At 36.0% G+C, this 13,086-nt stretch overlaps 1 protein-coding gene across 1 annotated transcript in view; it reads left to right on the top strand.

The window, feature by feature from the left end:
- The window catches only part of SMARCAD1 (SNF2 related chromatin remodeling ATPase with DExD box 1), a 43,742-nt gene extending 30,762 nt beyond the window's left edge, over nt 1-12,980 (top strand). The window contains exons 10-23 of the mRNA XM_082759941.1: nt 191-281; nt 1,441-1,540; nt 3,130-3,189; nt 3,401-3,476; nt 4,134-4,269; nt 5,208-5,345; nt 5,634-5,729; nt 6,448-6,565; nt 6,826-6,947; nt 8,063-8,251; nt 8,926-9,044; nt 10,017-10,199; nt 10,920-11,029; nt 11,313-12,980. Coding sequence (XP_082616067.1) covers nt 191-281; nt 1,441-1,540; nt 3,130-3,189; nt 3,401-3,476; nt 4,134-4,269; nt 5,208-5,345; nt 5,634-5,729; nt 6,448-6,565; nt 6,826-6,947; nt 8,063-8,251; nt 8,926-9,044; nt 10,017-10,199; nt 10,920-11,029; nt 11,313-11,374 — 1,600 coding nt within the window. The 3' untranslated portion in view covers nt 11,375-12,980. The remainder of the gene's footprint in view (nt 1-190; nt 282-1,440; nt 1,541-3,129; nt 3,190-3,400; nt 3,477-4,133; nt 4,270-5,207; nt 5,346-5,633; nt 5,730-6,447; nt 6,566-6,825; nt 6,948-8,062; nt 8,252-8,925; nt 9,045-10,016; nt 10,200-10,919; nt 11,030-11,312) is intronic.
- The last annotated feature ends 106 nt before the right edge of the window (nt 12,981-13,086 follow it).

Genomic DNA, 13,086 nt, shown 5'->3' with positions numbered 1-13,086 from the left:
AGTTCAGAGATGCTCTTTGGTGTTCAGGTGATGAATTAAATAGTTCATGGTTTCTCTCTGGATTGGAGTAAAATACAGGCAGCATTAAATTTGCCATACTCTAATGAACATAAGTATAAAACTGTTTCATGGCAAAACAAACAAAAGATGGTAACATGGTAAACCTGAATTATTATTATTTTTTAAACAGTTTGGAACTGAAGCCATATCAGAAGATTGGTTTGAACTGGTTAGCACTTCTTCATAAACATGGATTGAATGGTATTTTGGCTGATGAAATGGTAAGTGTGAAACTGGTTATTTAAGGACTGTTGAAAGTATTGTAAGTGACTTTGTTATAATCTGCTTAGGACTTGGAAAAAAATGAAAGAATTTGTCATTTATTTTTAGCTAACACGAATCACAGTTTCTCCAAATGTTTCCCATATTTTTTTTTTTTCAACACAAGTAGTTGCTGAGCTCTCAACTTGAAAGTAAAAGGTAACCTGAGATTCATGGACAGTGATAATTACAAGTCATATGTCATCTGATGGAAAGGAACCAGTTTGTACCACAAGATCATCCTTGAACCATTTATTTTCATAGCTCTGTGCAAATAAATACCGTTCACTCTGCTTGTCCAGCGTTTAGCTGTAGTGAGCCCCTATCTTCTGCATTTCTACATCACCTTGAAAATAGTTTAATATATGGGGGGAGAGGGGGAGGACAAAAACAGCACAAGCCTTTCCTGCTTCTCCAGCGTTTTGACCATATATTGTCAATATGCCCCTCGTGAGTTGCAAAATTAGAGAGTTTTGTTTGAGGTTTTGAGTGTCAACTGATTTTAATCCTGGCTGTCTTTCGTGTTGTGATAAACTGAGTGAATAGATTAATTTGCTTCACTAAGCCATAAGCAGTGTTTCGCAATTTCTGTATTTTTTCATACCTGTTAGCACCAGTTCATTCTTACTTTCTGGTAGAGAAGATAAAATTTCAAATCCATGGTGCAAAAGACAGTAAAGTGAGCACTGGTAGAAATGTAAGCATATTGCAAACAAACATGATTTCCCTATTAAATTCCACTTTCAGAAATAGCTGAACTGTCATTTGCATGATTGGTTCAGATGCAAGGAAATGGTTAGTTTCCAAATGAGCTGTTGTCTGAACCACAGTTTCTTGAAGATTTGAGGGATGAACTGAAATGAAAAACTTCATGTGTGATGCAGGTTAATACCTGATGCTCAGATGTTGAGCTGAAAAGATAATTGAGTTTGACTGGAGCTGTACTTGAGAAGGAAATGTCTTCCGAAAATAATGCTGATTAATTTTTTTTCTTTGCAGATCTGTAGTCTTTAGTTAACACTGACTACAGTGTAATCATCTTAGGAATATGAAACACTATTATGTTCTAGAGACTATAAATTTTGTTTAAATTAATTTTATTTTTTTTTTTCCTCCTAGGGCTTAGGAAAAACAATTCAAGCTATTGCATTTCTGGCTTATCTCTACCAAGAGGGCAATAGAGGTCCCCACTTGATAGTCGTGCCAGCTTCAACATTAGGTAAGTTGTAAGCCTCAAAATTATTCTTTTTTATTATTATTATTATTTTTTTTTTTAAGAAAGAGACTGGGGAGGTAACTGGATGGGCTGTCAAGTGAAGATAACACTTTCATGAAAGAAAACAGTTTCCTTGTGGCGTGATATTCAACTCCATAAATCATCTGAAATGGAATGTAATCTGTACTAGAGGCATGCTTGTACTGAATTAATTAGAGCATATTAAATAAATCCATGTTAAGTCTGTCTGCTTCACAAAACAAACAAACCTGCATGTTACAATTTGATCTTGTTTAGCTAAATCTTTTACTGAATATTGGCTGAAATTTCTAGTCTTCAGATGGTGCTTCATTGCATTCAAAATATTCAATGCCTTTTTTGTCTTTGCATAGAATCTTTAAAGGCAGATCAAAATCCTAAAACAATTAAGCTAATGGTGTGTTTTGGTTGTTTAATGACATCGATTGAAAGTACAAAGAATAGAGTGGAAAAAAATACATCAACAAAGCTGATGAGTTTTAGGAAAAATTAGTTCTTTGGAGTTAAATTGGGTTTATTGAATGACTAGGAAAAAAAGCAGCAACTTTAACTTAGGAAGAAAATACTGCTCTTAATTTCTGAAACCAATACTTTTTTTTTAACGCATCAGAAAAGTTGTTCGACATCACTTCGAAATTGGCATTATTGGTATGCTTTTAAACCTACCAGAACCCAGGTTTTCAAAATCCAAGGTGTTGTAAATGAGTGCTTTTGTGAAGTGAGCTGTAGAGGCTTATAAACTGTAGTGGCAGCTTGGGCAAGCCATTATTATTTGATGCTGTCAAGCAGGTAAAGCCTGGGAAGCGGTCTGTCTATAGTTTCTCTGATACTTTTCCATTGAGGGGTCTTTTCATCCCTAGCTTGGGTCCAAGTGGCATTTACCAGAAATCCCCTTCCTCAGTGGTTTGTGATTGTTTGAGACTAACCCTCACGCACAGTGTACTGTAAAGCACTTTTCCCTTTGGCCTGATAACATTATCAGTGGCTGCTTTGATGGCTGCACACCTGAGACTGCATAGAGTTAGGAAGCTTTCCCAATTCCCAGAGGCATCGTATTTCCTGATGAAACGCTTCTAAATGAAAATGGTCAATAAATTAAATGATTGCTTCTTGCGGAAATAATGTCTGGGGGAGAAATCAGGCTAAGAAGTAATGAAATGCAGTAGGTACTTGTATTATTTTAGACCTGGTAAGGTGGTGGCTGTAAACCATGTGTATTTGATTTCAGCAGGAGTTTGGAGTGTAATTTAGTTAAGCAGTAGGAAGAGTCGCATGAGAAAGGTTTATTTATGTTATTTTCGAATTGCTGTATAAAACTTCTGAAACCTCTTGAAGGAAGACTCTAATGGTTCCTGCTTTGTCAATTGTTGATTGCTTAATTTCCCTAAATGCTACCATTTCTCCAGTGTTTAGAAAGCAAATTCTCTCAAACGTTAAGAAGTATAAGGGATTTGCATTAAGATCAGGCTTCTGTTTTAATGCTGAGGTGCATTGGGAATTATGTAAGACGTGAGTATAAATAACCTTGTCTTTTTTTAAATGATGTCTTACAGATAACTGGATAAGAGAAGTTCATCTGTGGTGTCCTGAACTGAATGTCCTTTTTTACTATGGTGAGGAGTGCAATTTAGAAATTAATCCAATGACACAGTTGGTTCCATGTACAGCCTCAGCAGACATGAGTTGTTCATAGAAACATTATTTTTAAGTAACTGTTTAAATACAGATATTTAATACTGATAGTATTCCTTTATATCATCTTAATTTTTATATGCATTAAAATTAAATGTAGTTGTACTCATGTAGTGTTTTGTCCTTCTATAGGATCCCAGGAAGACCGGAAACATCTCCGGGCAGACATTAATAATAAAGTTGTAGATTTCAATGTCATTGTAACTACGTAAGTACAATAGTTTAAAAAAAAAAAAAACAAACAACAAATTAGTTAGCATCTACTGACCTCTAGTGGTATAACAAAATTAGTTATCTGCCAGTTATATTTTACTAAAGACCATGAGGTTTTCCTCAGTCTTTCTGTGTGGTGTTTGGCAAGAGCCAAAGGCAATTGGGGTTATTTTTTTCAATGTCACTTAACGAGGGGTGTGTAAAGCATGTTGACCTATCTTTGCTTTGCATGTGAAATTCAGAGAACAAGTAATGAAAAAGCAATGTTTAGAATTCGGTAATGGGAAAAGGAATTTCCTTTTCTTTTCAAGTAATGATAAAAAAGATGTTTATTAATGCTGTAGCAGGTACTGTGTTTTTGTAAAAGTTTGGTATGTGTCTTGTGGCTTGGAAAGTGTTGCAAAAAGCATTGACTGATAACTCACATGGCTGATTACTTCAAGGCAGCTGTAGTTTAAGGCCCCTTATGTTTCTTTCTGTAACTCTTAAAATTAAAATTATAATTTATATATTCTATATACTAAATTATATTATATATAATATAATATATATATTTAGTACATGTATATAGAACATAATGTAGTTGTGGTAGCAGAATGTTCATGTTAAATTTGCATTTAATGTGCGTTTTTATGATGAATTCTTCTGACAGGTATAACTGTGCAATTAGCAGCTCAGATGATCGAGGACTGTTTCGCAGGCTGAAGCTTAACTATGCAATTTTTGATGAAGGTCATATGCTCAAGAACATGAGCTCTGTACGCTACCAGCACCTTATGACAATTAATGTAAGGGACTTAGTAATAACCCCCTCAACAAACAACTCTTTTTACTGTTCTGTCATTATGGGTAGTGGGGAAACAAAAGAAATATTGATTTTAAAAGTCATAGATAGATCGTGGTCCAGAACTTGGTGATGTGCAGGTGATGTTGAAATTTCAGGAGTAGATCCTGCATTACAAGCTCTTTCAAGGGAAACGAGTTTCCAAAAAAATGTAGTTAATATCTTAGAGCATCATTACAACTAGAGTAGTAGTTCAGTTTCACTGTTAAGCAATTTTCCAGTTTAAGCTACAGTAAAGATTATAAAATTGCTATTCTGAAAACAAAAATGACTCATATAAAAATGTTGTAGTATATAAGGATATATTCTGATAGGACTACAAAGGAAAAGCTAGCTTTAAAATATTTTTTCTTGTAGCTTGCACCCTAAGTTAATAGCATTTAAGAGAAAATTCAGTACAGCCCTTTTTCTAATGACTGATTTAGCGCTGTAGTATTGGTACAATAATAATATCCTTACCACTTGAATTACTACAACTTATTTTTCAATATTTTTGTTAAATGCATTTTTAAGAAGCTGATCTCTAAGACTTTAAATTGTGACATGTACTTGCAATTCAAAAGTTGTTCTTAAAATATTCGATTTCCTTAAAGATATGATATGTGGGCAATGAAAAAAAAACACAGGGATTTTCTTACATCTGAATTACGCTTCTTGAATAATCTTAAATTGATCTGAGGTCAGTTTCCCACAGATCGCCAAAATATCTTGTTGACTTCACCAGGAAATAGTTCCATGAGATTTAAGTATATTTTAAATTTCAATAGTTACAATTTAAGTTCACTTTCTCAGTTCTCCATGAGCTGTGTTGCTTCTTCTAATACTATTTTTAATCCATTTGACTAATTTTTCTTATTACTATTTTTCACTTCGGATGAATAGGCAAAGAATCGCTTACTGCTAACAGGAACTCCGGTTCAGAATAATTTGTTGGAATTGATGTCTCTCTTGAATTTTGTCATGCCACATATGTTCAGTAGCAGCACTAGTGAAATCCGAAGGATGTTCTCTTCAAAAACAGTAAGTGTTGTATATTCTTTTCTCCAAGTTAAAATTTTTTTTTGCCATACTTCTGTGTTGTTGATACCTTATGGAAACAGGTAACGTGATTACTAAATCAAGAAAGGGAAACAATGAAATAAACCATTTCAAGTGGAAATACGTCATAACAAGATGACTCAGAATGTTAGGTTATATTAGATCTGTCTCTTATGGCTCAGTTTCCCTAAAATCTAAAAAACTGACAGATAGCATTGTTCCAGCTGAAAATTTCAAAATGCAATTGAGTTCTTGCAATATTTTCTTTAGAAGAGTGCTGAAGAACAAAGCATATATGAAAAGGAGAGGATTGCACACGCGAAGCAGATAATAAAACCATTCATCCTAAGAAGAGTAAAAGATGAGGTAAATTTTATTTTTAAAATAATTGTTCCATAGCATCAAAAAGCCTGATGATTTTTGGGACTAACATGATTCAGTGCTGTATTTCGTCAATGCTAGTTTTACCTGTTTATCTAAGAAAAGCAGGAAACTTGAGCTACTCTTCATCTTCCAGGAGTTTGGAATTAAGAATGTGACCTGCTGCTGCAATTTGATATTTAGATGCTCAGTATTTGTTGACTGTTTGCAGCTGGGAATTTTAGTTAAGAAAGATCACCGAAAGATTATTTAGCGCACTAAGCAGTCAAGTGAGAGATGTCTTCATTTTAAAATCCAAAACCTATCTGCTTCTATTTATAATTGGATGTGTAAAACACTGAAAAATTTTAATAATCTGCAAAGCGTATCTATGTCTTACTGTGATTCTTACACATTTAGTAATTTATTTTTCAAACTGACTACTGTGATTAATAGCAGAGTAGCTTTCAAGTATTGCATTTGTTATTTTGTGTGTTTTTTGAGGTGTGCAGGTCATGTTACTTGAGTAGTGTGTGTGAGATGTATAACCCAAAACACGTGCTTAATTTGTAAATCAGTCTGTTGACTCAGTTTCAGTTAGTAAAGTTGCAGCCAATGAAAGGGTGAATTAGAAGAAAGAGTACAATAGCTTAAAAGCAGGCTTGTAAGATAGCAGTCAGTAATTCGGTACAGTTTTTACATGCTACTTTTTTTTTCCTGTCAGGTCCTTAAACAGCTACCTCCCAAAAAAGATCTCATTGAATTATGTGCTATGTCTGAGAAACAAGAGCAACTCTACTGTGATCTCTTAAATAAGCTAAAGAAAACTATTAACAGTAACGGTATGTGATGGTGTCTCATTTGCCTTTGCTGGATTTCTTTTTCCATGCCTACATTGTTGTTAAACGTGACTATAAAAATCTTTGCTTTCAAGAGATGTCTAATACTCATGGTGGCTATATTCCTTCTATTTTTTTTTTCCTAAGTCCAGTTAATAGGTGAAATATTAAATGTAAAGAATATTCCTTATAATATTCTGAGAAATAAAGATGCATTATATACCTGTGAGCTGCTTCTGAATATGTTATTCCTTTGTTGACAGAGAAAAACTCTGATATGGGAAATGTAATGATGCAACTTCGAAAAATGGCTAATCATCCTCTCTTACATCGTCAGTATTACACAACTGACAAGCTTAGAACAATGTCCACACTCATGCTCAAGGTAAGGCGATGAGATTCAACACAAGTTCTTAATTTTAATTTAGTGCAGCTTAAATAGACTTTGTCAGTCCTTTGGTCAAAAGTGTGTCTTTGCAAATCTTAATTCATTGTTGCTGCTTTTTTATTTCTGTGTCTATCCAGTGCTCTGATCAAGCTCTGTATGTGTTTTAACACTGATTCTTATATCAGGTGTTAGAATGGAGAGAACAGTTCTGGGACTGCAGTCATCTCTTCATTAGCACCCCCTTAATACTTCTTCCCTCCACCCCAAAACTTAAAACCAAAATACTTATGAAAAGGTTTTGGGAGGACACTTGAGTATATTGGTATTTGTTGAGTAGCAAGAAATCTAGGCTATACAGAAGTAAAATAGGGAATGTAAAATAAATACTGTACTATTAATTTTTTTCGTCGTATGGCTGGGGTTAATGCCTGTGGAGTTTGGGGAAAATTGTTGCTGTTTCTAAAGTACAAACAAAAGAGAATTTGGACATGCAGCAGGTACTTAAGGAAGTTGCAGCTGGCTTTGAGTATCTCCAGCTTGTTTAAAAATAAAGCCAGACAGGATTGGGGGAAGGGGAGAAGTCACCTATTGGTTTATGAAGGATTTTTGTCCCCTTTTTATTCCTGCTCATACCATCGTACTCTCCAGATGTGGCTTTTCTTTTCCTCTTTCTTCCAGGCATGACATCCCTCTACCCACCCTACATCTTGGGCTGGGCTTCCCATGTCTTCTACCATCTATCCAAGGATTGGATCTCCCTTTTAGGGAGTTGCCTCTTCAGGGGAAGAGATCTGATACGGGGGTGAAAGATCATAGGGCTTGATGGGAACTAGGTAATGACTGTGGAGGTTGAGCATATACTTCTTAGTTTTTGGTAGTACAAACTATTTTAAAAGCTGAATTGCAAAGTAACAATCCTCTACTATAAACCTGGGGTTCTAGACTTCATCTTTTGTTGCTTGCATGAGCCATGCTCTAGCATTTGTCCATGTCTAGTTGTGCTACTTTGTTTTTGTTCTTTCAGAAATTTTGGATGTAATTTTGTTTGTATTTTCTAGTCTGCTTAGCAAGGTTGTGTATTGCATTATTTCCCTTCATTTTTTTGCTAATAGGAACCCACACATTGTGATGCAAATCCTGACCTTATCTTCGAAGATATGACAGTAATGACGGATTTTGAACTACATTTGCTTTGTAAGCAGTACGCTAATGTCAGTGACTTCAAGTTAGACATGGATCAGATCTTGGATTCTGGAAAGTTTAGAGCACTGGAACGTATTCTGTCTGAACTTAAAGAGAAGGTTTGTAGTACCAATGGCTGAAATGTCCTTTCCTGTCCGTCTAATGGCCATCTCTAAAGAACTGTTACCATCTGCTCACAAGTAGCTGTATATGCAGGCCAGTTGCTTTTGTGCGGAGTATTACAGTGACTTAATGCGTGCGCAGTACTGCAGAACAGTACTTAATACCTGTAACGTGTAGTCCTACTTGTGCGTTTATATAAACAACGAAGTTACAGAACCGAAATAAGAGTTCCCATTCTTCCAAGTGTTCATTCTGAGTTAACACAACAGCTGCTGTATCGATGGATAGTATTTCCACATCCATGAGATTTGAGTCTGACTTTTTTCTGGCAATTGAATAAGAGTGTATTACACTGACTCAGCATATGTTGTTGTTTTAATGTAAACAAAAGAGGTCACTGCTGTGAGTCATCCATTCAAACTGGCTAATTCTGCAAATAAGCATGTAGCATAATACTTCAGAGGATCCTGAATTTGCACAAGTGTGTGCTATTTGATGCAATAGGGTGCCACTGTTCTGTATCTTACAGAAAGTGGCATAAATTTAACATCTCTTTAATGAAAGTAAGTAAACACACTTTTTTTTTTTTTACACAAATGATAAATCTTTTCTAGTTCATCATCTGTAATTCAAGTGTTTAAAAGCTTTTATTTTGCTTTGTCATTTCCAGGGTGACAGAGTTGTGTTGTTTAGCCAGTTTACCATGATGCTGGATATCTTGGAAGTTCTCCTAAAACATTGGCAACATAAGTATATTAGGTTGGATGGAAAAACACAGATTTCTGATAGGTATGTCACTCTTACTTTCTTTTACTGAAGATGAGTGAAGAAATGGATGTATGTGTGGTAGGAGGATGTGACATAACACCCTGGATTTTCTGAGGTATACATGTAGAATTCTGCAGTGGCTGGGAATTGGCTCTAGTTAGGGCTTTAATGTTAAATTTCCGATTGTGTTAGGGTAAGGCTGAAAGGGGAGTTTAGATGATCCGATTACCGTTGTAGCACATCCAAATGGTAAACTTGCATCTTCAGCCCTAAAAGATGTTTTGATTTGCTTGTGTGTCAGGATGATGTAACAAAAGCTCACCTTTAGAGATTCCTTTGAAGTGTAGTTTATTAAAGCAGACAGGTAAGCCCCTTTCATTCTTTAGGACAAACTGTTTCCTTTGTCCTTTCCTTTGTTCTCCTGTTCAACAGCTGAAAATGTTGCAGTGGTTTTCTTGTATTCGAGCTGCGATAGTTTTCAACTCTTTCCTGTTCTGTGACACTTTGGAGATGCTTTTGCTTTCTTTTCAAAACAAAACTTTTTTTTTTTCTGTGATATTACTTACTTGCAGCTAAAATCTCAGGCTTTCTTGCTCTGTGATGTGCAGTTAGTCACAAACCTGAATTCTTTTCCTGTCCTGTGCCCCACAGATCTATTTGTTTTGCATACTTCAGTCCTCCCCACCTTTTTGCACCAGCTTGCTTATCATGTTCCGTGATGGTAATCCAACATTTTTGTCCAAGTTTCACTTCATCCTTTGCTATCAGGATGTCACTCTCAAAGTATGTTTCTTTGGTCATGCCTGAGGATAGTTGGTACCCTTTATGTCTATCTTTGGTATGGTTGGTACCCTTTATGTACTTCTGAGTTGCTTTGCAATACCACTGGCCTGTTTTTAAGGAGATCATCAACTTAACTTCTTCTCTTTCAACTTGAGAGTGAGAGTGTTGTTTTTTTCTAAGGCCTGATACAAATGTTCTTCTGTTCTGTAGGATACATCTGATAGATCAGTTCAATACAGATATGGGAATATTTGTGTTCCTCCTGTCAACCAAAGCTGGTGGCTTGGGAATCAATCTGACTTCAGCAAATGTTGTTATTCTTCATGACATTGATTGCAACCCATACAATGATAAGCAAGCAGAAGATCGATGCCATAGAGTAGGTCAGAAAAGGTAAGACTTCTTAATTATAATGTTTGTTTTTCTTGGAGGCAAGCTCTCAAAGCAGGACAATATTTTGATTTTAAAATTCCATTTTAAGCAGAGACTTACGTAAACCAGCTCTGGATTGCATGGGAGCATAATTGTCTTACAGTTAGAGTGCTTAAGCAGTAATTGCCTTACAATTAAGTGGTGCAGACAGAACGAACCTTAACTGCATCCTATTCCTTTATCAAATTCTCTATAACTTAAATTTCTGGTGCTAGAAACTGGTGTATAGGAATGCAGATCTGATGTCTTTGGAAGTGGTTAGCAAAGCTCTTCGTCATCTTCCAAAGATAACGAATCTCTAAAATGCTACACTGTCCTGAAAAGTGAATCAATCATCTGCTTTAGAATCCTCAGTAAGGAATAAGTTGTTGTGGGCAATAGAATGTGTTCAGTAACAGATACTTTGACTGTAGTATAGGACAAGGAGAAGTTCAGTTGTTTCTATTAGCACAGGTTTTTGAGACCACATAGCCCCTTCTGGTGGTTGAGTGTAAGAGGAAAGAAGTTCTTTGGAAGTACAAAGCACAGATGGTCCAAAAAGAAAAACTAGAAGTTAGAGTATTGCCCTTTAACCTCCTTGTTTTTAAACCACTGCCACCTGAGCAAAGGCCTGAGTCTTTTCCATTTGCACTAATCCAGAGAAACTACTACAATGTATTTATACTATTTTATGCTTTTTAGAGAAGTGAAAGTCATAAAGCTGATCAGTAAAGGGACTATTGAAGAATCCATGCTCAAAATCAGCCAGCAGAAATTGAAGTTAGAACAAGATATGACTGCAGCGGATTCGGGTAAGTCTCCTGCTCATAATGATGTCCGCTTAAGTGAGTTAGGGAGACCACTGAAACATATTATTCTGAAAAACAAGATCTGTGATTCAGATAAGACAATTTTGGTTTACGTTAAACTAGAAAGATGTATTGTGCTGACTTGCTGTGCAGTTGGACAGGAAGTGCTCTTGGAATCTGACACACAAGTCAATGCTAGATGCTTACAAGTGAGGATTTTGTACAGTTTTGGTATTCCAGACTTTTGTCTGAACACTAAACACTAATGCATGTTTTTGTCCTTCAGGAGAAGAAGGAACCATTCCAGCAGATATAGCCACATTATTAAAAGCCTCGTTAGGCCTCTAAAATGTAAATATGTTGTGGAATTCAAGGAAGAAAGGTAACATTGTACCCCAAGAACTCGTTCATAAAGTTCATGGTCACCAATAATGTAAATTTATAACTTTTTATAGTTTCTTCATTGTATTCCTCATGGTATTGATGATTTTTAACAGCAACAGCATTCTTTTGATGCTTGAAAACAGAAATAGCACAAACGTGCCAACATCAGATGCTGAAAAAACGTTATTTTCCAGGACATTTTTTAAAATGGGGACCTAAGTAGTAATTGTTTTAACAGATCTGCTACTGCTTAAAATTTGTCAGTATTTTTGTAATTATTTCTACCTCCAAATATATATATGAAATGACTGTCTGTTTCACTGGATTATGCGTGTAGATTTTTTTATATGTGCCTTATTTGACAATGCTCGAGTCTGTTTCTGCTTGTTTTGGTTCACTTGATGTACTGTACTGGTTTTGTACCAACTTGTTCAAATAAAAACTCCATCGATTAACAAAATGTTTTCATTTTGTGGTTATTGTGGGATGGGGGTTGATAAACTTGCATGTTATGTTTCCTTGTGTGTAATCCAAGAGGCAGCTTTAAAATGAGCTGGAATGCTCTATTTGACCTGGTGTGGCTTTATCCAGTAGTAGATAATATACATGTAGTAGATAATTCGTTATACTCGCATCAAAGTTGTGATAGAATATAGGTTATAAAAATAGTGCCAAACAGAGCTCTCCACCCAGAGTGCAATCTGAAGTCTTTCACTGAAGAAGAGAGTGGAAGCTGAAGAAGGAAAAATCTGTGAAGAGCTACAACAAAAAGCAAGGAATCGCAAAAGCAGGTAGATGTGAATACACATCTCTGCTTAAGATTGGACCTTGCTTTCATTTCTGCCAATAACTGTTTAATCTCTGAACTTCTTGATTTATGTCACTTCTGTAGTTACATGAAAAGGGGGGAGGTAAGTAAGGGGAAGCACTTTCCCGGCATTGTTCATTTGCAGCCCAGAGGATTACCCAAGTCTGTTGCGGTTTACCTACTTAAAACAGACGGTGGAGTCCTCTTGCAAGCACTTGTCTCCCCTTGAGTTTGGGTAAACTGCTTGCATCTACAACCCACCCTGTTGTTAGCAGTTCCACATACCTGCTTATCCCCTGGCTGGAAGAACAAACTGTTTATTCATTTGTTTTGTTCTACACCTGTTTTCACCCTTGCCACCATTGTTTGTTGCCTTTACTAAAAGAGATACTGAGCAATTGAATGTTTTTGCAGCTGGAGAACTAGTACTGGGGTGGGCAGCAGCTCGGCTGGGCAGCTGCATTGTTTGTAATGGTGTAACAGGAACAACAAGTGTTTGAGAAGCGCGAAGATTGTTGACAAAGTGGGTAGTTCCTCTTTGTATTGGCTATGTCCTTAACCCTCCCAAACACTTCTATTCCCCTTTATTCTGGTTTCCTCCAGCACTGAAAGTCAAAAAAAAAAATAAAAAAAATACATATATAGGTAAGATTACTTCTGTCCAGTAAGATTAATTTCTCTTCCCTTTGAGAACCCACCAGACATTAATTGGATTGATGAAACACTTCATTAGCAGTGAGGGAAAGGTGGCTGGAGCAACACCTCTGCCTCAGGCTCTACTCTACTCAATCAGCTTTTTAGATGCATCCTCTCAAAAACAGAAGTGATAGAGTCTGATTTGGAATTGCATACCCATATGAAATTAATT

Source organism: Aythya marila (genome assembly GCF_965140915.1).
Source record: "Aythya marila genome assembly, chromosome: 4".
Classification (NCBI taxonomy): Eukaryota; Metazoa; Chordata; class Aves; order Anseriformes; family Anatidae; genus Aythya; species Aythya marila.
Note: the sequence above shows the minus strand (reverse complement) of the source record. Positions and strands in the feature narration are given on the sequence as shown.